Source organism: Cololabis saira, chromosome 7 (assembly GCF_033807715.1).
Source record: "Cololabis saira isolate AMF1-May2022 chromosome 7, fColSai1.1, whole genome shotgun sequence".
NCBI lineage: Eukaryota > Metazoa > Chordata > Actinopteri > Beloniformes > Belonidae > Cololabis > Cololabis saira.
In genome coordinates this window covers 46,622,468-46,649,064 of record NC_084593.1, presented here as the reverse complement: position 1 = coordinate 46,649,064, position 26,597 = coordinate 46,622,468, and the positions used below count along the sequence as shown (strand labels likewise).

General features: G+C 40.8%; 1 protein-coding gene across 3 annotated transcripts in view; it reads right to left on the bottom strand.

The window, feature by feature from the left end:
- Window positions 1-3,467: 3,467 nt before the first annotated feature.
- csnk1a1 (casein kinase 1, alpha 1) overlaps window positions 3,468-26,597 on the bottom strand; it is a 50,833-nt gene continuing 27,703 nt past the window's right edge. Inside the window, exons 5-11 of one of the 3 annotated variants that reach the window (XM_061725984.1) lie at window positions 24,217-24,300; window positions 18,022-18,161; window positions 16,088-16,166; window positions 15,822-15,896; window positions 14,110-14,216; window positions 12,607-12,755; window positions 3,468-4,090 (exon numbers count right to left, since the gene is read on the bottom strand). In XM_061725984.1, the coding sequence (XP_061581968.1) occupies window positions 4,083-4,090; window positions 12,607-12,755; window positions 14,110-14,216; window positions 15,822-15,896; window positions 16,088-16,166; window positions 18,022-18,161; window positions 24,217-24,300 (642 nt within the window). In that variant the 3' untranslated portion in view covers window positions 3,468-4,082. The remainder of the gene's footprint in view (window positions 4,091-12,606; window positions 12,756-14,109; window positions 14,217-15,821; window positions 15,897-16,087; window positions 16,167-18,021; window positions 18,162-24,216; window positions 24,301-26,597) is intronic. The other 2 variants (XM_061725985.1, XM_061725986.1) reach the window with 2 other exon arrangements.

Sequence of the window (26,597 nt, the reverse complement as noted above, 5' to 3'; positions counted from 1 at the left end):
CCGCGGCTCTAGAGCCGCATGGGGCTCTTTAGCGCCGCCCTAGTGGCTCCTGGAGCTTTTTATAAAATGTTTGACCTTTTTTTTCCTTGACATTTCAACTTTTTTCTCTAGATTGCAGTTCAACATTAATCTTGATATTTCGACTTTTTTCTCGACATTTCGCCTTTCCCCATTTGTCTTCATTCTAAGGTTTATACAAGACTCTTCATTTTTCGCAGCTCCAGACATATTTGTTTTTTGTGTTTTTGGTCCAATATATCTTTCAACATTTTGGGTTGCCGACTTCTGCAAAACCTTCATCATCATCATTCCTACACGTCAGTGTTCCTCTAAATCTTCTTGAAGAATCAACACGTGTCCATATTAGATGTTTAATCAACATGGAGATCAGGGGCCTCATGTACAAAACGTGCGGCGCACAAAAAACGTGCGTTTGCCACTTTCTACGCTCACGGTCGGATGTACAAAGAATGACGTGAACGTAGAAAGCTGCGGTCCTTCACTCACACCAAGTCTGGTGTACGCACTTTTCTGAGGTTTGGTCCGTTGGAGACACTCACTGGTGATGCAGTGAAGTCCAGAATATGAGGAAACTTAACGTCAACAATAAGTTCACGACCACGTGAAGGACATGACAGTCCCGACATCACCAGATAAATTACACAAGAGTGGAGCTGCAACAATCTCACAATCAACCACATGATCTGAACAAACAACTAGAGGAGCTCAACGATGGAACCTGCACATCCTGATGGAGCTTTGGCTCCGTTAGAGGAACCTGCTTATGATCAGATCACACCGACCTGCTGGTCCAGGACTAAGACTGGACCATCTGCTGGTTTAGTCTGGATCTGCTGGTCCAGGACTAAGACTGGACCATCAGCTGGTTTAGTCTGGACCTGCTGGTCCAGGACTAAGACTGGACCATCAGCTGGTTTAGTCTGGACCTGCTGGTCTAGGACTAAGACTGGACCATCAGCTGGTTTAGTCTGGACCTGCTGGTCCAGGACTAAGACTGGACCATCAGCTGGTTTAGTCTGGACCTGCTGGTCCAGGACTAAGACTGGACCATCAGCTGGTTTAGTCTGGACCTGCTGGTCTAGGACTAAGACTGGACCATCAGCTGGTTTAGTCTGGACCTGCTGGTCCAGGACTAAGACTGGACCATCAGCTGGTTTAGTCTGGACCTGCTGGTCCAGGACTAAGACTGGACCATCAGCTGGTTTAGTCTGGACCTGCTGGTCCAGGACTAAGACTGGACCATCAGCTGGTTTAGTCTGGACCTGCTGGTCCAGGACTAAGACTGGACCATCAGCTGGTTTAGTCTGGACCTGCTGGTCCAGGACTAAGACTAGACCATCAGCTGGAGCTGCAGGTCCGACATCTCTGTCACCATGACGACCATATGGGACGAGGACTGGAGATAAAAGCCAGATCCTAAACATCCCATAACTGTGTCTGAACAGAAAAACATTAAAATAGAATTTGCAGCGAAAAACCGGTTCTGTAAAGTTGTCTTTTAAAATAAAACTAAGATGTCACGGAAAGGTTGGTTGGTAGGAACTGATGTGACTCAGAAATGATGAATAAAGGTTTTATTGAATGTTTAGGCAACTTTCAGAGTCTGATATGGAGTCAGCTGCAGGTTCTGCAGGATCTAGAAAGTGTTTCTCTGGTGATGGACCGGGATCTAGACCGGGACCGGGACCAGGACCTGGACCAGGACCCAGACCGGTTTCTCCTCCTGCAACACTCCGAGTTAAAGCAACTTTGTTCTTTATTTCTCACGTTTGCACCTCGATAATCCCCTCAGCACAAGTTGTCTTTATTTCTGCAGCAGAGGAATCAGATCGTGATGCTTCATGTTTTAAATATAAATTGTATTTTGTTCACATTGTTATACTTATGAGAGAGGTTATCGCGGACATCCACCATGTGTAAAACTCAATAAACGTGTACATTGGTCTTAATCCGTTAGTATATAATACGCGTGACAATAAAGCAGAACGAGGAGCCGTTTTTCATCCACCAAAAATTCTGGTGTCGGTTCTTAAATTACAAACAAGAAAAGCAGAGTGTAATGATGCACTAACGCTGCCCATAAACATTAACAAACCCGTACGATCATAATAAAACCAAAACTCTTCACGGAACGCAACACAGAACAAAGAACAATACTCATAATGCAATGCAGCTTAAATCAGAAGAAATGCCCCCAAATAAATTATTTTTCCAGCCTAAACTTTTGACAGGACTGTCTCCAGCTCACAGCCGATGTTTTTTTTAATCTATTAGGGCCCGAGCACTTACAGTGCGAAGGCCTTATTGTATCTGTAGGATTTTTTTTCTTTATTATTATTCTTCTTTCTTTCTTTGTTCTGACGAAATGAGGGCCTTTTTTCCCCCTAAACGTGCCCCAAAAGTCACCAAATTTTGCACCAAGCCAGGCCCCCTAGAAAACTTTGTGCCTCAAGCCCCACGATACCGTTTGACGTACATGCACGAAAATCGGTACACACCTGTATCATGTCGCAACTTAAAGAAAAGTCTCCTGGAGCCATGGCCGAAACCGAACAGGAAGTCGGCCATTTTGAATTAATCGTGTCATTTTGGCGCAATTTATGCCATTCCTTCGGCAGTTAATACGGCCCGAACCGTAACGTGCACTCAGGTGTGTTATACATCAAAATGTGCGTCTCCATCCTGTGACTACGTGCATTACTTTTCTCTTTCAAAAGCTTTACCGTGGCGACGCTAGACGCCAAAAAGCGCGCCCCCCTTCATCTGATTGGTCCATATTTGATAGTTCCCCAAAAGTCATCAAATTTTGCACCAAGCCAGGCCTGGTGATACATTTGATATTTCATGGTTTGCATTAATGGGCGTGGCCTAACGGCTCAACAGCACGCCCTAGAATACTTTTCTTTGCCATGGTGTCATCGGACTTAGTCTTTCAGTCATTGACCTTAATTGGTGCAAATTGCAACGCGCGAGGGCCCGTTCATCGCTGCTTGCAGCTTTAATTTTACTTGTTTTTGCAAGTTCCTTGTTAGGATGAGCGGTTTTTAATGGATAATTATCCTCATTATCATATTCAAACATATGTATTTGAGGGAGGAGACAGGGTGGAGTGTTGTGCTCAATTCCACGTTGATTGAAGAAACCTGCGTGGATTTGGGCGTACGCAGTTTTGTACATCTGAATTTTTTTTTGTGTACGCAAGAATTCCACGCACGGATTCACGTTGAAATCCAGGCACTCTTTGTACATGAGGCCCCGGGTCTCAAGACTCCAGAAGGAGAGTGCAATCTCAGTCTAGTCATACTGGTGTTTCCAGAGCCGACGGTCTCTACACGATTCAAGAATCTGTTCAGGTTCCAAGAGTCATCACTGGTCCCACAGTCCATTCACACGTCCTGAAAATCACAACCCTAGTCATACGGAAGATGGACAAAAACCCTTGCTCATTCTGAGTTTAGTAATGATTTTTATTGGCATTTCTGGAGAAGACCATAGGTTTTACAACAGATTTAATTCAGAGTTCTAAAGAGGAGAAAGCAAAAGTATGGTTCTACCAGTGAGCGCTGCCATCGCTCCTCAAATTCAACAGGCAAACTCTTAATTACCATGGAAACAAAAGAAAAGGAGGAAAATAAACCACCAGTCTGGTGTAAATAAACATCCAGGGCTGCATCATCAATCATTCCAACACTTTACATGTTTATCTGGGGGATGTGAGGCGGCTCCACTGGGACAGGAAACTGAGTGTCTGACAGACGGACAGACAGCCGGTCAGACAGAAATCTGGTAAATAAAAGTCAAAGTAGAGGACAGATGGGGGAGGGGTGCCGGGGACAGGGAGTGGCTACAGCCTCCATCCTAAATTAAAAAACAAAAAAACAGACGACGACTCCCGAGTGGATCTTAGTGACGTATACACATGAAGAAGACACGGCAGAGGCGTGTACGTCGGTATGCTCCGTTACACTGATACTTATGATGAAGGACGCCCAGGTCTAGTCGTGTCAGCATCCAGGAACACTCCCCCTGCTGGTTGGTCCATCACCAGCAGCTGCTGCCGCTCAGAACCCTGCAGGTGGACACACGGGGACACGGGACACACAGACAGCAGCGTCAGTACACACTCCCCAACCCTGAGATCACACCAACACCCGGCAGGAACCGCTGCTGAAACCCTGCAGTTCCTCCAGCCACCACCAGGGGCTGGGGACGGAAACATCCACATTTATCCCTGGTAGAAACAACTGTGGGACTTTCTGGACCAGAACTTACCTGGTTGGACTCACATTAACCCTTCAAGGAGGGAGGGAGGGAAGAAGGAGAGAGCAGGAGGAAGGAAGGAGAATGAGGTCATTTTGACCCAAAGACGGTACAAGGGTTAAAAGTTCAGCTTTTATCTTCAGTAGATTTAATCTTTCATTCTTTTTAACTTATATCTGCCTGTCTTTAACATTTTATTCTGCTTTATGTTTTTTTTACTTTTTATGCACTTTTAAAAGTTTTTATGTAAAGCACTTTGTGCTGAAACGTGAAACACACGATAGATTTCACATCCATAACCTTTAGCTCAACTGATATGATTAATATAAAGCAGACATTTGGGGGGTGATTAGGGCTGTAGTACTGAGTACTAGCACACGTTTCTGGAGGTATTAAGGTTCTTTCCAGTAGTGACATCTGAAATGAGGAGGTTTGGACACATTTGATCAAGATTCATTGAAAGTAATGCTAGTTGGTGGAACAGGTTTCCTAAGCTAAAATAAATGAACTACTGTGGCACAACAGTGTAATGTGTAAAGATGAATGTGTTAACAGTAGTGGCACTGTTTGTGTGTTGGTGTAGACTGATCCCTCAGCCAGGGCTCTGGATCCTGCTGGGATACTTTCACAGGTCATTACCTAAACTACACCTGAAACAAACATGGTGGACACGAGGAAAAGTGATGCTTGGTTAGCATGATCCAAGTTCAAATAGAGAGCTGGTGGTGAGTGAGGTGAAGCGTCTGCTCCTTCAGGATAGAACCCTCGCAGGGAAAAGGGCTTCAAAAGTGACGTGATTCAAATTACTTAGGACTTATCTCAAACAAATGAAGACATCTGTGTGTGTGTGTGTGTACGTGTGTGTGTGTGTGTGTGTGTGTGTGTGTGTGTGTGTGTGTGTGTGTGTGTGTGTGTGTGTGTGTCCCATTACTTCCAGCCACATCACTCTTGTTTGGCATCAAACACATTGAGCTGCTCAACATGTTTCTGCAAAAACTCTAAATCTTACCAGGAATATTTGTCTTATTTCTAGTTAAAATGTCTCATTTTTAGTCAAACAAATCTCATTACACTTAAAACAAGTGTAATTACCAGAAAAATAACTTATTTGACAATTTTCACCTGTTTCAAGTAGATTTTCACTTGAAATAAATAGAAAAATCTGCCAGTGGAACAAGATTTTTTTGCTTGTAATAAGAAGATAAATCTTGTTCCACTGGCAGATTTTTCTACTTATTTCAAGTGAAAATTTACCTGAAACAGGTGAAAATTGTCAAATAAGTTATTTTTCTGGTAATGACTCGTTTTAAGTGTAATGACATTTTTTAACAAAAAATAAGACATTTTAACTAGAAATAAGACAAATATTCGTGGTAAGATGTGGAGTTTTTGCAGTGTTAGAGCAGAACGGCTGGAGCTGCACATGTTCCTGCTGCACGTTAACCTGCTCCTAATCAACCCTGATACCCCGTATTTAACCATCACAATCCCCCCCTGGTACGAGGTACAAACCCCCAACGAACAGGAGCTGCTCAGCTTTACCTCACCAGCTCCAGCTGAACAAACAGCTCCAGCTGCTACAACCGTCACCAACACCGGCCTGTTAGCGCTTTAAACATAACACTACACTTACTGTTAACACTAAACAAAAAAACACCTGCACTTTCTGCAGTCCAGCTCAGAGTTTAGTCTCATCTTTGCCGTTTCACCATCACAAATCACATTCCTTTGGAAAACTCCTCTGGATTCATGGAATCACAAGACACTGTCAGAGATTAAAATAGTTTTATTCATCAATCTGTGGTAGAAATGTGTGATCCTCTTTGATCACAACTCAGTTATGTCTTCACAACCATCCCGTCTCCTGGCTGTGAAGGTGAGTCAATCATCCAGATCTAAACCACGGACCAACTCAACTGTTTGTTCCATACTCATTATTCTGATTAGGACCTTTTACATTGATGTGTGGTATCAGCTCCACTACCAACATTGGTGCCCCGTATTTAATATTAGTTCAGGAAAAGTGTGTCCATGCTGGAAGTGTAGCGGCTGGCGTGGTGCAGGTAAACACCACCTAGTCTGAGCCGTGGAGTGGATGTAATGCTGTAAAAGGAAGTTTAAAGGCTGCGTCCTTCAGTAAGATACTAACATGGCTGGAGCGTGTGAGGCCAGAAAGCTTTATTTTGTCTACAATCTGAGTTTGTTGCTTAGTTTTCATCCTGCTCGCTGCTTGCAGACTGTTTCATCTGCATTAATGATCCAAACTTATGCCTAATGGCACTTTCCCACTAGCACCTGCTCCCCTTTACTCTCAACTCAAAATGGGCCGGTTTCTTTTCCATAACAATCCACCCAGATCAGAAGTAGGAGGTTGGAGAAGCTGCTGTGACGTATTTGATTGTGAATCTAAACGGAGAAGACAACAACACTAAAGATGTAGAACCTGGAGGAGATGATAGATGTGCTGCTGGATCTGTGACTCGTGTTTGATATCAAGTTAAAAAATGAGAGAGAGAGAGAAGCTTCAAGCAGCAACGCTTGTTAGTTTGTCTCTGCACTGCTGAGAAATCAGCTGGAGCCGTGAGCAGCCCATTGGGTTTTTTGCCTCTTCCTGCACCTATAGTATTTATATTTGATATTTCCTGTATATTTTTAAAACTGTGCAAAATAATAAACTAAACATCTGCACCTCAGAGTTGGATCACCAAACAGAATTTTGCTGCCATTGCTGGTTGAATAAAATGAACCAGAATCCGTCAGAGTCTCTTTCTCTGATTTCCTCCTCCTGACTCAGACGTCTGACTCCAACCCCCCGACCAATCGGTGGCCTGTAGTGTGATGATGTCAGATACAGCCGACTCAGCAGCTTAGAACCTCGGCAGAATAGATACAGAAAAAGTATCTACTCGGCACGTTGGACCCCCTGGAAAAGAACCAAAGTGAGTCGGGCTGAGTAGGTGCTGGTGGAAAAGCTCCATAAGAGAGTGGTAGAAGATCTGCTGTCCAGCTCCACTAAAAATACCTCAAGTCTTTTCTGGGACCGGGCCGCAGGGAAAGTTGCACACATTTCCACACATTTCCACACAGCAGATGAATCTGATAGGAAGTCAGATATGAGGGTACCGGGGAGAATCAGGTAGATTTTCAAAATAAAGCACCAGTGGTCTCGGACTCACACGTCGACATTAACCTGTGGAAGTTTTAGAAGAAATTTGAACCATACACAAGGAGAAGTTAAGTTTAGAAGTAGAAAACCCATCCCTTTATATGGAAGAGATCTGCATTTAAATAGACTACCATTAAGATCAAATGAGAATTGAAGAACTGTTTCTAACTAAAATAAAGAACACTACAAAAACTCAAAATCTTAACAAGAATATTTGTCCTATTTCTAGTTAAAATGTCTCATTTTTTGTCAAAAAAAATCTCATTACACTTAAAACAAGACTCATCACTGGAAAAAAACAATTTTCACCTGTTTCAAGTAGATTTTCCCTTGAAATAAGTAGAAAAATCTGCCAGTGGAACAAGATGTTTTTGCTTGTAATAAGAAGATAAATATTGTTCCACTAGCAGATTTTCATACTTATTTCAAGTGAAAATCTACTTGAAACAGGTGAAAATTGTCAAATAAGTTATTTTTCTGGTAACGAGTCTTGTTTTAAGTGTAATGAGATTTTTTGACTAAAAATTAGACATATTTAACTAGAAATAAGACAAATATATTTTTGCAGTAAACTTCTTCACACCCGTCCAGGCGGGTGTTCCAGGCAGGATATTTCACCTTTCACAATAGCTGCTTCTAACAGTGCAGGATACGCCATGTTTATTACTAGGGCTGGAACAATATATCGTGCCACGAATTTTCGCGAAACAAAAACGTCACGATACGTGTCGTGGAGGTGACAAACTGTATCGCGATATTGGGTTATTAATATTAATCTATTGTGTTGACTAGAAACGACCGCGCCTCGACCCGTGGACCAAAATCTTCCTCCGCTCAGAAGAAACTAGTTCCGTTTTGGTCCCGATCACGGGACTCTTAGGGTTTTGAGCTCTGAACTTTTACTGATGTAAGTCTGGTGTAGAGTTAAGCCTTACCTTATTAAATTAAACCTTTTTGGGGTGGTGAGTAGGATAAACACGGGGAAACTTCTGCTGAGTTCCAGTGTACTTTAATGTCTCTCAACAGTGTAGGATTTTAGAACATCAACACAGCACCTAGTGCCGTACTGTGGCGTATCACTCCACCCAATCTAAAACAGACTAATCACTACAGATAAACTGACTAGTGTCATTATAGTCCCTGATTTACATCACAATATAAAGAATAGATTTATAAAATAATGAACCCTGAATTACCAAAATAACCTTAACAAAAATAAATCTCCTCTTACACTTAGAAGGTGAGCATGAATCTTTTTTATGATGTAAAATTGTATGTATTTATTTACTTGTATTTATTTATTTAATTTTAGTTGTTAAATTTCTGGAAAAGAAAAAAGTCGAATCATACATGAGAGAAACTATTCAGTTTGTGTCTAAATATTTGTACTTGTATGAAACTGAAGATCATAATGCAAACCTGACATTTACTTTTAGTTCAGTTTGTGGAAAATGGTTGGCCTGGCTTTCTCTTTAAAACTTAAACAGTTATAAAGCATTACAAACTGTAACAATAGGGCAAATGCACAGCATTGTTTTGTATTTTGTGTCTTTCAAATAAAAGACATTTTTTCCAGTCATATGTTCCTCATTCAAGGTTGTTAAAATTACTGCTATAATATCGTATCGTTATCGTGACCTCAGTATCGTGTATCGTACCGTATCGTGAGATTAGTGTATCGTTACACCCCTATTTATTACCCACATTTAGCATTTGCCTCTATTCTATCTGTAAATTAGAGTGTCCTTTCTACAGGAAGTGTCCCAGGCTCTCGTCTCCAGCTCCCTCAATAAGAGAGGGTGAACCTGAGCGTGTGCCGGGGTGAGCTGGCTGGGATTTACCCAGGACAAGGAAGTGTGTTATTCCCTCGTCCTCACAGCCCAGGATCCCACAAATCATATTAAAGGATTATCCAACAGGCTACTAAAAGGACTGACTGCAGCTTTGCAACAAACCAAACTGGGGTCAAAAGCAAACAGAAGAATCTTGAAGAAATTCAGCAGGAGTGGCACATGAAGGCCGGGCTGCTCATATTTACATTTCTGCTGCACAATCCTGCTGTTATTCAGTTAAATAACACACACTGTATCACTGTTGGTCATTAAACACTGACACACCCTGGGTTTGCAGCGCTGCTTATCTGGGAGTGACACGACGCCGTGCAGTCAGTCTGAAGAAGAGCAGTTCATGAGCACATGGGAAGTTCATCGTGATGAAACACAGCGGCCAGGCCTTTGTGGGGACTGAATTAAAGCCGGAGCAACAGTTGAACTAAATGTGTTTCCACGGCCCAGTGAGCTGACAGGATATTGTATTACTTGAATGATGTTCAACGAGACATCAGAACCGGAACGTTGTAGTAGTGTAATACTGCTGGAATATGCACCTGGAAATGATATTTGCTCTATTTTTTTAGAGGAGATGGTATTTTCAGGACCTGAGCGTGTTATTGATCAAACTTAACGGACATGTTAACAATCAGACTTAAAAACTCTTTCTTAAATCACTACACGTGTCCTTGTTTGCCAGTTATACGTATTATAATCATGTTACCTCTAATGTTTGTGTGTGTTATATATAAAATAAACTATTTTTCTTTCTGATTCTCATTAACAGTTAAAATACCTGGCCACAGGAATACAATAATCAAACTGTTAATATCAGCTCATGTACAAAACTCAGGTAAGTATGTTCTCAAAGAAGAGGAAGAAGGGAAGTATTCCCTTTTTAAATACATTACATCCATTCAGTACGTGACCCGTATACAAACTACGCCCCCTTGTGTTCAACTTGGGGGCGTTCTCTTTTTAAACATCAAACTAATACAGCAAACCAGCAGTTTTCATGTTTTTTCATCATTACGTTGTAAAGAGTTTACATATGAAACTAGAGCAACAGAAATCTGATATCTAAATCAAGGAAGCGTGCATGTTTGAAAGTATAAAATAGTAAGTGAAGGTAAACAGCTCATATCTGTCTGGATTCATGTAATCTGAACCTAAATAGTGGACATCATCTGACTCTTATATTGAACACTGATGTATTTAGAGGTTCATGAGGACGAAGCTTGTTTTTTTACAACATTCAGTCATACCTGTGTTCCTGAGGTTCTCCAGGAACCAAACAAGAAAACTGAATGTTTTCATTTCCTTTGCTGGTATGAGTTTTCCAGACCTTTCCAGGATGTTCCATCAGGTATGATGATGATCTGGATGATTGACACTTGTACAGAGTCCTCACAGCCAATAAACATCAGCTGACACGGATCCACGTCACTTATTTTAACATTACCCAATCAGAACAATAGAAATGTTCTGTTTTCTCAAGATGATTGTTTGTAGTTCAGCTATAGTTCACTCTTACTGCCAGAAACTGAGATCAGACTGATTCTCATCAGTTTTCCACAGGAGTCTAGGTTTTGCTGGTGAAACAGCAAAGATGAGACTGAATCCAGAGCTGGACGGTTGAAAGTGAAGGTGTTTTCTGTAGTTCAGTTAGTGTTTGTGTCAGAGTGCTCATGTTTACATGGCTGTTTTCTGAGCCACAGATCTTTTTAGAGTGTGCAGTCTTTCTGCCTGGCGTTGGAGTGGTGTTGAGGTGGGAAGAGTTTTAGAGGATTGAAGCCTGGCCTTTTCCTCTCTGTTTGGAGCGCTGCATGAGGAACGAGTGGCTTGTGTGATTTAAAATTGCACATTTACAGAAAATAGATTCAAGTAAACACCTGAACCTTGCTAGGTCACTTCCTGTTGCAACATTGCCCCATTGCAGGTGAACAGAACTTTGGTCCTCCTTGTAGCACCTATAATGTAATAATTTCCTGAAAATGTAATAACGCCTGAAAATGTAATAAAATTTGCACTTAAATTATTTGAAAATTTAATAAAATATCCTGACTGATATTGTAATAACATTTTTACCAATAATGTAATAAATTATTACATTATTGGGAATTACATTTTCAGGTGGGTCTTTTTTTTCCCAAAACTGATAATGTAATACTTGACGAATTTTTGTGTTTTAAGTATCTAAGAATGTTATATACGCTGGATTTGAAACACCAGAATGACTATTGGGTTAAATTGCAGACTTTAGTACCATGTAATAAATTCCCAATAATGTAATAAGATATTACATTATCGGTAAAAATGTTATTACAATATCAGTCAGGATATTTTATTACATTATTAGTGAAGTTATTACATTATTGGGTTTTATTACATTTTCGATTGAGTTAAGTGTAAATTTTATTACATTTTCAGGAAATTATTACATTTTCAGGAAATTATTACATTATAGGAAATTATTACATTATAGGAAATTATTACATTATAGGGAGCTACACTTCTTTCCCTCGATTGCCCTGGTGATGGACCATGATCATGATGGACCGTTCACTGAACCGTTATTACTGCCAGAACTTAACCACAATGCCATTGTTTGGTGTCACAATGCCACAGATCTGTTACCTGCACGGAGTGGGCCGACTGTGAGGTTTGTGAAACCACTGAGGAACAGGAAACTGTTCAGGACTGTGTTTTATATGTCAGGTTCATCTTGTCAGACCATAATGAATGGTTAGTTAACAGAATATTTCCTGATGTGTTGTTGTGTGTTGTTGGTGTAGCAACAGTAACACGTCTTCCAATCGTGACAGTGTTCTGGACGTGAAAACAACAGTCAGGTTGATCAGAGAGGGCGAGTGTTAGGGCAGGAGGAAGAGTAGTTTCCAGGACGGGTGGATTTGCAGAGGGAATGTTAATGAGGAGAGAGTGCAGCAGAGTAAAGGATGTGATTGGAGGCATCAACACATATCAGAGAGGAGAAACCCCCATGTCCAGCTCCACCAGGAACAGAAGAGCAGAGATAGCAAAGTTAGTAGTCAAATTCCCCAAGGACGTCTTTGCTTCTGCAAGACAGACCAATTGTACCATGTTTTTTTCTGGATTTTCTGGTTTTAGGGTGCCTCCTCCGACTAATGGCCTCCACGTGGCCTCATCATTCCAGCTGGAATATCGTTCTAAATTTGGTGTTGTTACTGGTTTTCATCTTTAAAAAAAAAGGGGGCACTGGGCTGGGTCAGGGACGAAACCTTTAATAAATACGAGACTGAATGCAATTGGTGTCTGTGAGAGAACGTCTCTTGGCTGTTTGCTACTAACCTTTCATGTTAGGCTTGGGTTTGTCAGTTTGCTTGCCTGTGGGGGTTTGTGCCTGCTGCCCCTGGCCCCCCGAGGAGGCGCCCTGCTGCGCTGCTTTCTGTTTGAGCATGGTCCAGTCGAACGTGTAGTCGTACTGGTGGTTCAGAGTCCTGCAACACAGACACAGACACCGTCACAGACACCGTCAACAACATCTGCATCCACACACAAACACAAATACATCATGTCTTTGTTCGGCCCCAGGCGGCCTCCAAACCCCAAACAATAAAACATCTTATTCATGTCATTTATCTAACAGAGCAGAAAAAACAACATGATGTACTGTTGCTGTAATAAAAGCTTTTTAGCATTTTATGCAAATTTAACCCAAAGGCAGTATATAAATTAAAGAAATATAGACAATGTATGCTTTATAACTGAAAACTTCAATGTTTTCATACGTTTAACCATACAGGACTGTCTCAAAAAATTTGAATATTGTGATTTTCTGTAATGCAATTACAAAAACAAAAATGGCATACATTTATGTCATACATCATGGCTTACAGCTTAAGAAAACTAAAATATCCTATCTCAAAAAATTAGAATATTATGGGAATCTTAATCTTAAACTGTAAGCCATAATCAACAATATTAAAATAATAAAAGGCTTGCAATATTTCAGTTGATTTGTAATGAATCCAGAATGTATGACATTTTTGTTTTTGTAATTGCATTACAGAAAATAAAGAACTTTATCACAATATTCAAATTTTCTGAGACAGTCCTGTATAGGCTATTTATTTGCATCCTTGTCTATTTTTTTTGCGCCTTTTGCTATAAAAAACAGAAAAACAAAACAGTCAATGAAAAATGAACAATAGGAAGCCAAGAGGGCTTATAATTTTACAAAGTTCACTCACTCATTTGACATAATTTGGATGGGTAAATTATTCACAAAAATGAATAATAAATGGAAAATAAATTGAGCCTAAAGAATAAATATATTTTTTTTAAATTATTATCGTTTTCCATTTACAATTTCACCTGCAATACCGCCACAGACCACTAGAGGGCCGCGGGCCACCGGTTGACAATCCCTGCTTTTACTATTAGACACCAAGAACCGGTCTGGTTCTTCTGACTTCCAGGAGGGAATACCAACTGACAAAGTAGAAACTGCACAGATATCTAACCAGTTAGATAAGAGAAAGGAGTGGCGTGACGTGGGCGGGGCAGACACCAGACTAGTATCAACTAGTATCGCAGACATCAGGAGAGCACGGCAGGTGAGTGACTGCTGCTATAGGAATCTGATACATGAGTCACCACATAAAGCATTCTGGTCTGCTACGCTCCATACTGGTGAAAATACCAGTTACCAGAGCCATTTCATCCCAGGGAAATCCACTGGGTGTGACTGGTCAGGGTGGCTGAATGTGGCTGTGTGTTCTGAGCCTGAATGCTCCTCCGTACTGATCTAGGTTTTCCTCTGACACGTCCACACGGCCCGACGGCGCTCACCTGAAAAGGATGCGGAACAGCTGGCGCAGGTACATGTAGTCTGGTGCCTCCTCAAAGCGCAGGCCGCGGCAGTAGTTCAGGTACATGGCAAACTCCGCTGGGAAACCCTGGAAACACACATGGAAACACGCATGGAAACACGCATGAAAACACGCATGGAAACACAGCGTCTGTCAGAGATCACTGGAGCTGACTCAACACACTGATGCATCAGATGAGCCTGTTTTAGGATATTAATTAGGGCCCGAGCACTGAGGGTGCGAGGACCCTATTGTATCTGGAGTGTGTTTCATTATCATTATTATGCGCATGCCAAGTAGTGGCATGACCATATTGCAATTGTACAAAACCCCCAAAGGGCAATGTTGCTAGCATTTTGCTAGAAACCTAAAGTCGCTGAAATCCCCTGCACAGCAGCGGGTGTAAAGCATGATCCTGCTCTGATGTGGAAGAAAAACATCCCCAAAAAACTTGCATCTTACCCGGCATCAAAAACAAACTGTGTCAGGTTGGTAACTGCAGAGAGCTGCTCTCAGCTGAGAGTTCAGCACACAGTATTTGTAAGACGGGCTGTTGGAGTTACTGTGCAGGGAGGTTCATTTCTCAGCATGACAAATGCCACGTGTGGCGTGAGAGCGTTTGAAATGCTTGAGTCTCGCGCTCAATGCATGAGACTTCAGAGCTCTGTTATTTCGTCAGCCGTCTATTCGTTTAAACCAGCCCTTTTCTCGGGTTTCCCTTCTCGTTCAGACTAGATGGATGAAGTCACGTGACCGTGACACCTCTCAGCAAACACGGTCAAAACTAACATGTTTATTCTCCTCAGGCCTGATCAACGCCTTCATTTTAATATCTATTTTCTGGAAGACATAATGTTAAAGCTTGAATGCTGCATCAGACCTTGATCAAATTGAGGTGGAGCATTGTTTTACCTTATAGATATTAGAAATAAAAAGTGCACTAATAAACACATAAGACTACTCCTACAGTAAAAGGAAAATAACCCCAAGAGGGAAATTTGTCTGGAAATCTCAAACAAATTAAAAGAAGTCCAATATAAAATTTTATATCATATTTACCCCACCAACCAACTTAAATCCAAATGTGTAGACATTGATAGCAGGTGTGTATTTTATAAACATGACGAAGAGACCATCACACATTTGTTTTATGAATGTGAACATACTTTAAGTTTCTGGAAAAAATTTGATTAATTTTTTGACATACAAACTAAAAATGTATTTAAATTAGAAGCTAAAGATATCTTACTATATTACGAAAACCAAAATTCAACAACTGGTCAACTTAATGATTCTTGTTGCTAAGTTCCACATTCATAAGGCAAAATTCTCCAAATCCTGTCCATCCTTAGTTCCCTTTAAAGTTGATTTCAAAATGTATTTTGAGACGATACAATTGCTTAATAACAAGAAATGTAATACCACTGTCAACCTCATAAAATAAATGTTTACTGATATCTGAATGTATTGCCTTCCTTTTATAATTTAGTGTAATTGTTAACGTCACGAACTACTTGCACTTTATTGTATTATTTTTTGTGAAGAGAATAATTTTATTTTTTTTTTTACTATAATGATGCCTATGCATGTTTGTGTTTTATATTATTGAATGATGTCTGCCATTTATTTTATTGTTATTGTATTTTCTGGAATTGAAACAAAGTTTCATACAAAGAAAAAGCGTTGTTTTACCTTACACAGGACCTCAACGGGGGTGGACATCTTCTTTTCTGAGATCTTCTCATACTTTTGCTTCTTAGTGGCAGCCTGGAAATCAGACAGATAAACAGCAGCATTTTGGTATGGAATCATCCCACAGGCTCATACTCTGAAGATGGACACATTAGCTTCTGAAAATGTAACTTTTAAAAAAAGGACACCATAACAGCAGACAATCAAACAAATACTAGCTTTAAGACTTCAGAAGAGAGATGAAAGCAGCGTGTTTTTGTTCCTACCTTTAATCCTTGCCAGGGCAGACTGGTTCTGTTGAAGTACATCAACACGTAACCCAGAGACTCCATGTCGTCACGGCGACTGAAGGCAAAAAGAACGGGAAATGAGTACAAAACCAGGGTCTGAGCATCACTATGAAGTGGTTCAAATCTGACCCCCCAACATACAACATGTGGACTGACAAAGTCTGGGAAATCTTTCAGATGGAACAGATAACATACTCTCTTAAACTTCAGACAAGTGTTTTTCTTAAAAGGTGGAGCCCTGCCGTGGCTCCGTTAACGCAGTGAATAGACTCTCCTACACATTCTAGTAATACACAAGACACACTCATGCACACACCAATTAGGATTATTTTACACTGATGTGACTTAAATCCGGGCTGGGTGGACATAAAAAAAAAGCTCAAATCTTATTTCCAGAGAGGGATTTTGTTGCTGTGGTTCGAGACCAGATATGCATCGATATATGTCAAAATGAACTTCAGGATTCCTATGGTGCAATATACTTTTTTTTTTATATTTGGGCTTCAAAAAAGTGCTGAGCATAATCTTTGAGCCAACAGGAGTTTGCCGAGCTGGTTTTCAGTCTCCTCCTGGTCTTGGTTTCTCCGTGTTTATAAGAACTTCCTGGACTCAAAAGACCAGGATTCCTTGTGAACAGAGCATGTGCAGAAAACTAATTCCTGTTCCGTTTGATGGGGATATTCCGTTTAGCGTTTACATGACCCAATATTCAGGTTTTAAAAAGGACCCACGGGTCATATTGGGGTTTTTAAAAACCCGAATATGAGCAAATTCGGGTTATTCAAAGGGGTTATTGGTGTTTACATGGTCGTGCAAATTGGGGTTATTGCCAATATTCGGGTTTTAAAAGGGTTATTGATGCATGGAAACGCAGTCAATGTCATATGGCATTGGCAGAAAAGATTTGGCTAATTTTTTCTTAGCCCCAACCAACATATTCAGCCCTGCTTCTCAAACAAATGCAGTTTCGTTACAAATGTGGCATTTTAAAAGGGACATAAACAGGCTTTCTAACAGTATAAGATTTACATCCAAGAATCATTGTTACAACAAAGAAATAGTCTACCAAACATGCATTTCCTTACTTTTTGTGGCAAGTTTAGTTTTAGTGAATGAAAGTGAAATGTTCTTTTTATTTCTGGTTGGATTCCAGCAGAGATCATTGGCAGGATGAAGCGGTCCTCAGTATATGTACGTTCAACTTCTGCAGTTTAAGTTGTCAAAGTCCCGACTGCCTTGAATTAATCCTAACACAACGGACCAATGAGACGGATGTCTTGGCTCCTCCTCCTGAATACTGGGCCACGTTTTATTAACAAACTGCACAACGTCTGGTCTGACTTCTCCACCATCATGTCAACGCTGTAAAAGAGCTTTGCTCTTTAGATCACATCCCCTTCCTATGGAAGTCTCCCAAACCTACAACTGTTTCTTTTTTCACTTAAAGACCTTTCATTTGTCAAATTATACTAAAATGTATTCAAGAGTCAAAAATAGCTGTATTCATCGTTTGACCTTTTCTAAGTGAATGTAATCATTTAAAGTAACTATATGTCCTGATTAATTACCAGTCATGCATTGATTTGAAGTTTTTAGTCCTGCAGTTATTTTACTTATATCCACCTGTTTCATACATACATGATCACACGGAACCATTGAGGTTTTTTTTTTAAACCTGTTTTTACCCTTAAAATTCTCAATTATAACAGTATCTTGCAGAATCAATAGCTGTTCTGTTTATGTTAAAAACAATATGTAAATCCTGAGTTGACTGGATTTGACTTGGCCACTCCCAAGCCTCATTTTCTATTTTAATTCAAAAAAGAAGCCCCCCCCCCCCCCCACAAAAAAAAGAAGACAGACAAAACTCCAAGCCAATAGGCGGGCAGGTACTGAGGGGAAGCAGGAACCTCTGTTCGATGCCCAGGTGTGCGTTGATGGAGGCGTAGCGTGCAGTGCCAGTCAGGTTCTTGTCTTCTCTGTAGGGGATGTGTTGTCGAGTTCGGTTGTCTCTGTACTTCTTTGCCAAACCAAAGTCGATAAGGAACAACTGAAAGAGAGGAAGAGTAAACAAAAGAAAAGGTTATTGAAGTAAGAAATCCTCTTCAGGTTTAACAGTGGTCTTAGTAAAAACATCAAATCATATTTAATTCAGTGATGCTCAAATAGTTGGATATTATCCTGCTGCAGAAACGTGGCAACATGATAAGTGGATTATTGATCAAAATCAAACAAGGATAAGTTGTCAAAGACCAACCAGAATCCCTCCTCATCAAACTGGTTCTGCTGCCCATCACAACCACTCCCACCAGTCTGCTGTAAAACTAACTGCAGACATGGTGGACATCTTCTGTTGATACGAGCCTAGAACAAGATTCCTGTCCCTAACTGGTCACATGTCCATCCAGAAGCTTCTCCCTCTGTTGGGGGTACTAACCATCAGGGCAACGTTCTGTGTAAGAACGGCAGCTTGATTGAAATTACATCTACTGGGGAATTCAATCTGAGAAACAAGTTCAGTAAGGGCCGTGTTAACCAATTATTACAACTCCAAACTAAATGCATTTTAGAAAAGTCCTGACCAATCCTGACTAAAAGGGAAACTCTTTGGTGAAGTGGGTCTACAGCTGTTTGCCGATCTCAATGATAATTGGGTAATTTCCATCACAGGTCATTTATATGATGATCCATACAGAGCCGCCACTCAAAACAACCAAGACCGGTGCCGTCACACTTGCTCCATTTCCTCCAGCTGGTTTGTGGTGTTTATTTAGCAGCTGAAATGGTCTTAAGTTTAGGTGGAAATGGTCTTCATTTAATACTCTGAGAACAGGACAAGACTGTAGACAGATCAATCCAGTACCCACATCCTCATCTTCCTCAGTCAAGGTTCAAACATTCCTGGACATCTCAGGATACTGTTTAGCATTAATCCTGACACCACGGAGGTGGAGATGAGATACAGACAGACACAACCGTGACCAAGAGTCTGAACTCTGAACTGCTTGCTGGCAACAGTTTAGATGAGGGTCTTTTCAATTCCGGTGCTCCAGGGCCAGTGTTGCATGTTTTACATGTTTCCCTGCTTCAGCATACCGTCATACAAACTGCTGTCATTATCAGATTTATGCAGACCTTGATGACATGCTGATGGCGATCATTCATTAGAATCAGCTGTGTTAACACAGAGAAATATCGAAAACGTGCCGGACACCGGCCCACGAGGACCGGAATTGAAAAGCACTGGTCAAATTGATGCTTTTCCTACGGTGGCCGAGACCCGCCATTGCTGAAAATAAAATAAACGCTGCAAATAAAATAAACGCTGCAAATAAAATAAACACCGCTGCAAATTAAAAAAAAAAAACGACGCAAATAAAAAAGCCACAACGGAAGTGAATTACCGGGGACAATTTTTGCTGATGCACCGGTGTTTTTTACGTGAGAGGAGAAGTCCCTGACCACCACACACAGCTTCAACTTCACATTCATTCAACTATTTTTACCCACGCTTTAGATTATTCTTGGCATTATTATTAATGATAAAAACAACAACACCGGTGTCCTCTCACATAAAAACACCGGTGCATCGGCAAAAATAGTCCCCAGTAATTCACTACCGTTGTCGCTTTTTTTATTTGCGTCGTTTTTTTAGTTTATTTGCAGCGGGGTTTCTTTATATTTTCAGCGTTTCTTTTATTTGCAGCGGCATTTCTTTTTGTTTGCAGCGTTTATTTTATTTGGTAGGGGTTTATTTTATTTGCAGCGGCGTTTGTTTCTGTTTGCAGCGTTACTTTTATTTTCAGCAATGGCGGGTCTCGACCCCCATATTTTCCTCTTTGGGCTGGAGCACACAGAGACCAGTTCTTCCTAAAAAGATCTGGAATAGCGATATATCTTAGCACACTTCATGTTTCCTCTGTGTGCTGGTCCAGAGTCCAGACATAACAGCAACAATGAACAACACCAGGCTTCCTCTCCACAGACTACACCACCTGGACCAAACGCTGTACGTGTGTCAAAGCAGTTCTCTCTCTCAATGCCGACCTGAGACGTCATTTTACATGTGATTTCAAAGTCTCAGACAAAGGTTAAGACATACAGAAAATCATGAGTAGCTCAAGTTGGCTCCTGTGATCTCTGCCTGAATTTGCACCTTCCACTGAACAACTTATCCACATAGTAAGACCAAATAAACACAGTGAATATTTTCATTTATATTTGGTCTTGGAAGTCTCATGGAAATTGGGTCATTTTATGATGCAATTAGTATCAACAACCAATTAGAAATGCTGGTGGTCACAGTGGAATCTGGTTGTAGCCATATAAATAGCAGTACCACTTCACAGATCTAAAAAATAATGTATTAATGGTTTTAATAATACTTTAAAAATAATGGTGGTGGCCATCTCCAGGGCTGAACCATGAGATTACTAGTGATGTGCTGCCCCTGCCCTTCCGTCTTCTGCTGTATGTTTGTCTTTCAAAAATGTCCTCAGGTGTCTGTACTCATCTTAGTGTGCATTCAGAGCAAGTACAATCCAGAGAAAAAAATAGACATGCTAATATCAGTTCTATAAACTCCAAATTTGTGAAAAACCCAACAAAGAACAGTTGGTAGAAGTTTAAAATGGTCCTCAAGTCATAGAGCACCACACAGATGTTCCTCTGACAAACACTTAAAAACACCAAACACTGACTTAACAAACGTGAAACTAATCCAGGCACAGCTCAATTATCCACACTCTTATTGTGGCTCAACTATCTTCTGGAAAACTGTGGTAACTATGTGACCCTTGAAATCTAAACAAATACTTAAGTATATGGTATCAATGCTCTAATTTCCTACTAACACAAATGCCAGACAGGGAATAGGCTATTTACACAATGGGGTAACAAAAAAATACAACAAAAATAGGAATTATATACATACAGACATACACACACACATATATATATATACATATATACATATATATATATATATATATATATATATATATATACACACACACACACACACACACACACACATACATACATATATATATACATATATACATACACACACACATACGCATACACAGACAAAGGTATTTAGTCAGACACCAGTTGTGCAAGTTCTCCCACTTAAAAAGGTGTGAGAGGCCTGTAATTTCCATCACAGGTAAATCTCAACTATGAGAGACAAAATGAAAAAAAAAAAAAAAATCCAGAAAATCACATTGATTTAAAAAAAAATGTATTTGCAAATTATAGTGGAAAATAAGTATTTGGTCAATAACAAAAGTTCATCTCAATACTTTGTTATATACCCTTTGTTGGCAATGACAGAGGTCAAATGTTTTCTACGCTGTTGCTGGTATTTTGGCCCATTCCTTTGAGTCCCTGATCGTAGTGAGTTACTGATGGTTCCTTTGTTACTCTGGTCCCAGATCTCTGCAGGTCTTTCACTAGGTCCATCGTGTGGTTCTGGGATCTTTACTCACCGTTCCTGTGATCATTTTTACCCCACGGGTCAGATCTTGGTGGAGCTCCAGATGGAGGGAGATTATCAGTGTCTTGTATGTCTTCCATTTTCTAATTATTGCTTCCACAGTTGATTTCTTTACACCAAGCTGTTTACCTGTTGCAGATTCAGTCTTCAGACTGTTTGAGGTTGTGGACAGGTGTCTTTTATACTGATAACCAGTTAAAACAGGTGTATTTTATACTGATAACCAGTTAGAACTGGTGTATTTTATACTGATAACCAGTTAGAACTGGTGTATTTTATACTGATAACCAGTTAGAACTGGTGTCTTTTATACTGATAACCAGTTAGAACAGGTGCATTAATACAGGTAACGAGTGGAGGACAGAGGAGCCTCTTGAAGAAGAAGTTACAGGTCTGTGAAAGACAGAAATCTGGCTTGTTTGTAGGTGACCAAATACTTATTTTACCCAGGAATTTACCAATTAATTCAGTAAAAATCCTATAATGTGATTTCCCGGATTATTTCCCCCCATTCTGTCTCTCATACACATACATACAGGCCTCTCTCATCTTTTTAAGCGGGAAAAATTGCACAATGGTGGCTCCCTAAATACGTTTATGCCCAACTCTGTGTGTGTGTGTGTGTGTGTGTGTGTGTGTGTGTGTGTGTTGTTAACTGATACTGGCAGTTAACTAATTTAGTTGCACAAAAATAAAGTCAATCTTTTTAGTGGAACATCTTCAGCCATCTTACTGCAGTATTGAGGAGAATTTAAATAAATATCACAAAATAGGGAATTTTCTTTTTTTAAATAATCAAAAATAGGACATTTACAGTGGCAAGCATCTATTTGACAAATAGTCAAATATTTTAGTGAGTGTGAATGCTTGGCACTTAGAAATGTAACAGTTCCACTTATTTAGATATTGATATTTTGAAGACAATCCATGTTTTTGTACAGCTGTAGTTTGTACTATATGCAGTTATTTGTGAGCCAGTGTGGATGTGTCTGGATGAGATCCCAGTACTCCCATTGGCTGCGTTGACTTAACCAATTTTGGCTGATGCACCACACATAAAATAGAAAACTCAGTTTATACCTGGAAAACAAATACGTATGTTGACAGCAGAAGCAGCAACAGCAAACTGACATACTAACTCAGGGTTAAATAAGACAGATAAGATAGATCAGACAGACAGACACGTTATTAATCCTGAAGGAAATTTAGGGAAAATAAAGTCACAATGCTAGTCTAAGAATAATCCAAGAAGAAACAGTCATTTTTAGAAGCGTAGCGGGCGTACCAGAGGTATATCCTAACATTTGAGCTGATGACAGTGAGCCAGGCGTCCAAGCCGACGGCTGGCCGGTTTATTCTGACTGACGAACATCAGGAGACCTGTCTACATGACTCTGGTCAGCGACTCCAGAGACAGATCAACCTACCAGTAACTGCAGGAACCACAGACTCATCTGAGTACACTTCTGTTGTACAGCCTTTTATCCCATAATAAAAATGATCTGATCCTTGCAGGTCTTGGTATTAGACAAACAACATATAACTCAGCTTTATGTTGCAGGAATGTTGGTCCAATGACCAGATTAATTAGGGCCAGCAGAGTCACCCACCACCGTCCCTTCTCCACCGTGCTAGACGGTGGGTGTGAGGTGTTTCCGCTGTCATGCTGCGTTTGGTTTTCTCCTAACTTGGTTCTGGACATTAAGACCAAACATCTCCTCTTTGGGCTCATCTGTCCATAGGACATTGTTCCAGAACTCTGCTGGTTTGCTCAAATGCAGTTTTGTGAATCCCAGTCAAGCATCCATGTTCCTTTTACTTTCAGAAGGGGGTTTCCTCTGGAAACCCTTCCCAACTGTACTGGTTCAGTCTTCCTCTAATCATGAACATCTAAGATGCTCCGTGAGGCCTGAAGGCTCCAAGATGGAGCTCTTGGGTTGGTGTATTTCTCTCAGCTGTTTGCCACCTGATGTTGGGGGGTAAACCTGTATTTTCTCACTGCAGAATGATAGTTCGTTTCATAACCTTTTCCAGATTGATGGGCAGCAACAATTACTCTAATACCGTTGCTAATGCCCTTTCCGTTTGGAACATGGGTACTTATAAACATGGTTTACTTTTTTTATTTATTTTTTTCCATTTGTGTCAACCAATGATGGGATTTTTTTTTTTTCATCCATATTTGTTTAAGGTAGAATTTGGGTAATTTAAGACCCACTATGATCCAACTGTAAGCATTCAGGTCAAATCAAGCTCCCCGCCATCTCATACTGCAGCATGAATCCGTGCAGCCTAACCGTAAGAGTAGACCGGAAGGGCTTTTTTTCCTGTTTTACAAAACACAAAGCCAACTAATTAATGAAACCAGAAAGTGGGAACCCTCATTAAAGTGGGGATCAGAGCTCCACAGCAGACAAGGCTCATGGGAATCTGCACTCCTCTCCCACTGTAACAAGGTGCATTCTGGTAGATGGAGTACAGAAAGTATGTTTATGCAAGTGCAAAGATGATGCTAGTGGACTGATTGACTTCAAACCAATGTGGTTAAGTATGATAGCAAAGCGACAATGCTGTTGTGAGACAGCTGGTGTTGTGGTAAAGGTCACACCTGGTTTAATCCTGAGAAAGATGGGTCCTGAGAAGAGCTAACAGCCAAGCTTCTTTTCCTCTTCCCCACTGACGAGTCTAAACACTGGGGCAGACAGTAGAGGGGAGGGGGTCAACATTACAGCCTCTATCCACTGTCATCACAATTAACAAGAGCACAACAGGCACTTCTGTCTGCACCCACGACAGGACGGGCTCGTGCACACGCTAACAAACCACGTTAAACATCTGGTACAGACATGTCTTCTGTCCAGAAGAAAGCACACAGGTGTGTTTTCTTCTGGCAGGCCGAGGAAAAGGAGAAAACACCTGGGGACAGAGGGGTGGGGCAGCAAAAGGTCAGACGCCAAAGGTTCAGAAAAACATTTCAAATGTCCGCTACATGAGCATTTTAACAGGCAACCAACAGCATTACAGCCCTTGCTGGTTTTTCAGTTCCACCGTCATATGAGGTCTTCATTGTCTTGTGGTTTCACCTTTGTAGGTGTGGATGAATCCTACCTGGTGCGGCTAGTTAAACAAAGTTTACCATTAACACTCGTTTAGCTTGTTTTAGAATATGTCCTGTGTTTAGTCATGTTGCATCCAAACCTCCAGCTTTCGTCTGAAAAAGTCCAGCTCTTATAATAACCACTAGGACTGCTGTTTTGACGTAGTCACCGCTCCATTTTCTCATCTTCTCCAGAAACGGCGTGTGGGAAATCAAGTCACATTTAGATCACAGGGGTTTTCTGGGCAAATCTTTTTTTTTTCCTCTCTTCTCTCTTGGGGGAGCCCCAAGGGTCAATTTTGGGCCAACTGCTGTTTTTTCATGTACATGTACAACAATCCGTTTCATTATTTTTCCAGGCAGTTTTCAAATATACTGTATTTGCCAAAACAATCTAAAAAGGTTCCAAGTCTTTGTAGCCCATGATGATCTAAGTTGGTATGACTAGTTGGACTAAAGGGACACTGTCACGTCAAGGATCTAGGTGTTCGATCAGAGCATTGCAAGTCCTTGTTTCAGCTCAAGCAGTAGGGATGGGAATTGATTAGATATTTCCAATTCCGATTTCATTTTCGATTCTGCTTAACGATTCGATTCTTTATCGATTCTCTTGTCGATTCGAAAAAAGGAGAACAAACAATTTTAGTATCAACTTTGTTTTATATCTTTCAACAAAAAAACATAAGTGAGGTCCCCCAGCCTTGGGCTCCTCCATGGTGCCAGGGGGTCCCCACAAAATTATATGTAATATAAAATATGTATTTAATATAAAATAATAATAATAAAATAAATATTCTTCTGCAGAAATTAACTTAATACAACAAATTATTTTGTGGCAATTACACAAGAATGTCCAGTAACATGTTCAACACCACAAACTTAGTCACTGCTGGTGACATTCATCTATTCTGGCCTGATGCTCTTCCCTGCCGTGATGAAAGGAGAAGTTAGCGGTAGATGCTCTTTAACTTCTCCATAGATGAGCTGATGAGCTGCAGCTGTGTCAGGAGCGCCCGGCACATCCGCGTGGCCGAGCGCGCAGCTCTTCTGAAGCATGAATTATGGTTCCACGTTAAATGGATGCAGAGCCTACGGCGTAGGGTACGAGGGGACGTACACCGTGCGGTGCGTGTCGCCGCGTACCCTACGCTGTAGGCTCTGCGTTGGTGTAACACGGAACCATAAATCAGCCTTACCACACGCCGGCTGACTCCGCGCTCCCCGCTCATCAGCCGGCCGAGTCCTAACAGTTTCCCCCCTTTGTTGAAATGTCCACATTGCAAGAATTGTCGCCCTGTTGTCATCCTTTTTGGGAAAATGTAACCAAACTTTCGAGGGTTTATGCCACTTTTTCCCCGTGTTTTCCTGCTGGGCGCGAATGCGCACGTTGCGCAACGTGCTTGGTGACGTCATTCGCGCCCACTGGAATCAATAAGGGAATCGTTTGCGAAAAAGGTAAACGATTCCAAGGAATTGAAACACTGGGAACCGGTTCTCAACAAGAACCGGTTCTCGATTCCCATCCCTATCAAGCAGTATTAATTTCAAATGTAATTTCAACAGTGACATCTCTAACAGGGATGTTTGTACTGATTTATTATTAATTACAGTCATAAGTTACCATTAGCAAGCCAGCAAAGCTAAAATATCCAGCTTGTAGTAAATGAGCACAGGTGGTTGTGTTCCAGCTGGTTTCCTGGCCTGCTCATTCAATCCATTTATCAACATTTTGGATAAAATGGAGCCTGTTCTTGTCAACGTGTCACAGTGCAAAGACAAAAGACGGGCTTCAAAAGTGCTCTTCAAAAAGGTGTCCTTTTCTTCTTTACAATCTATGGTCCCAAGGAGATGGGTCGTGAAACTTGGGGCTTTTCCAGTGTAATTTTGAACTT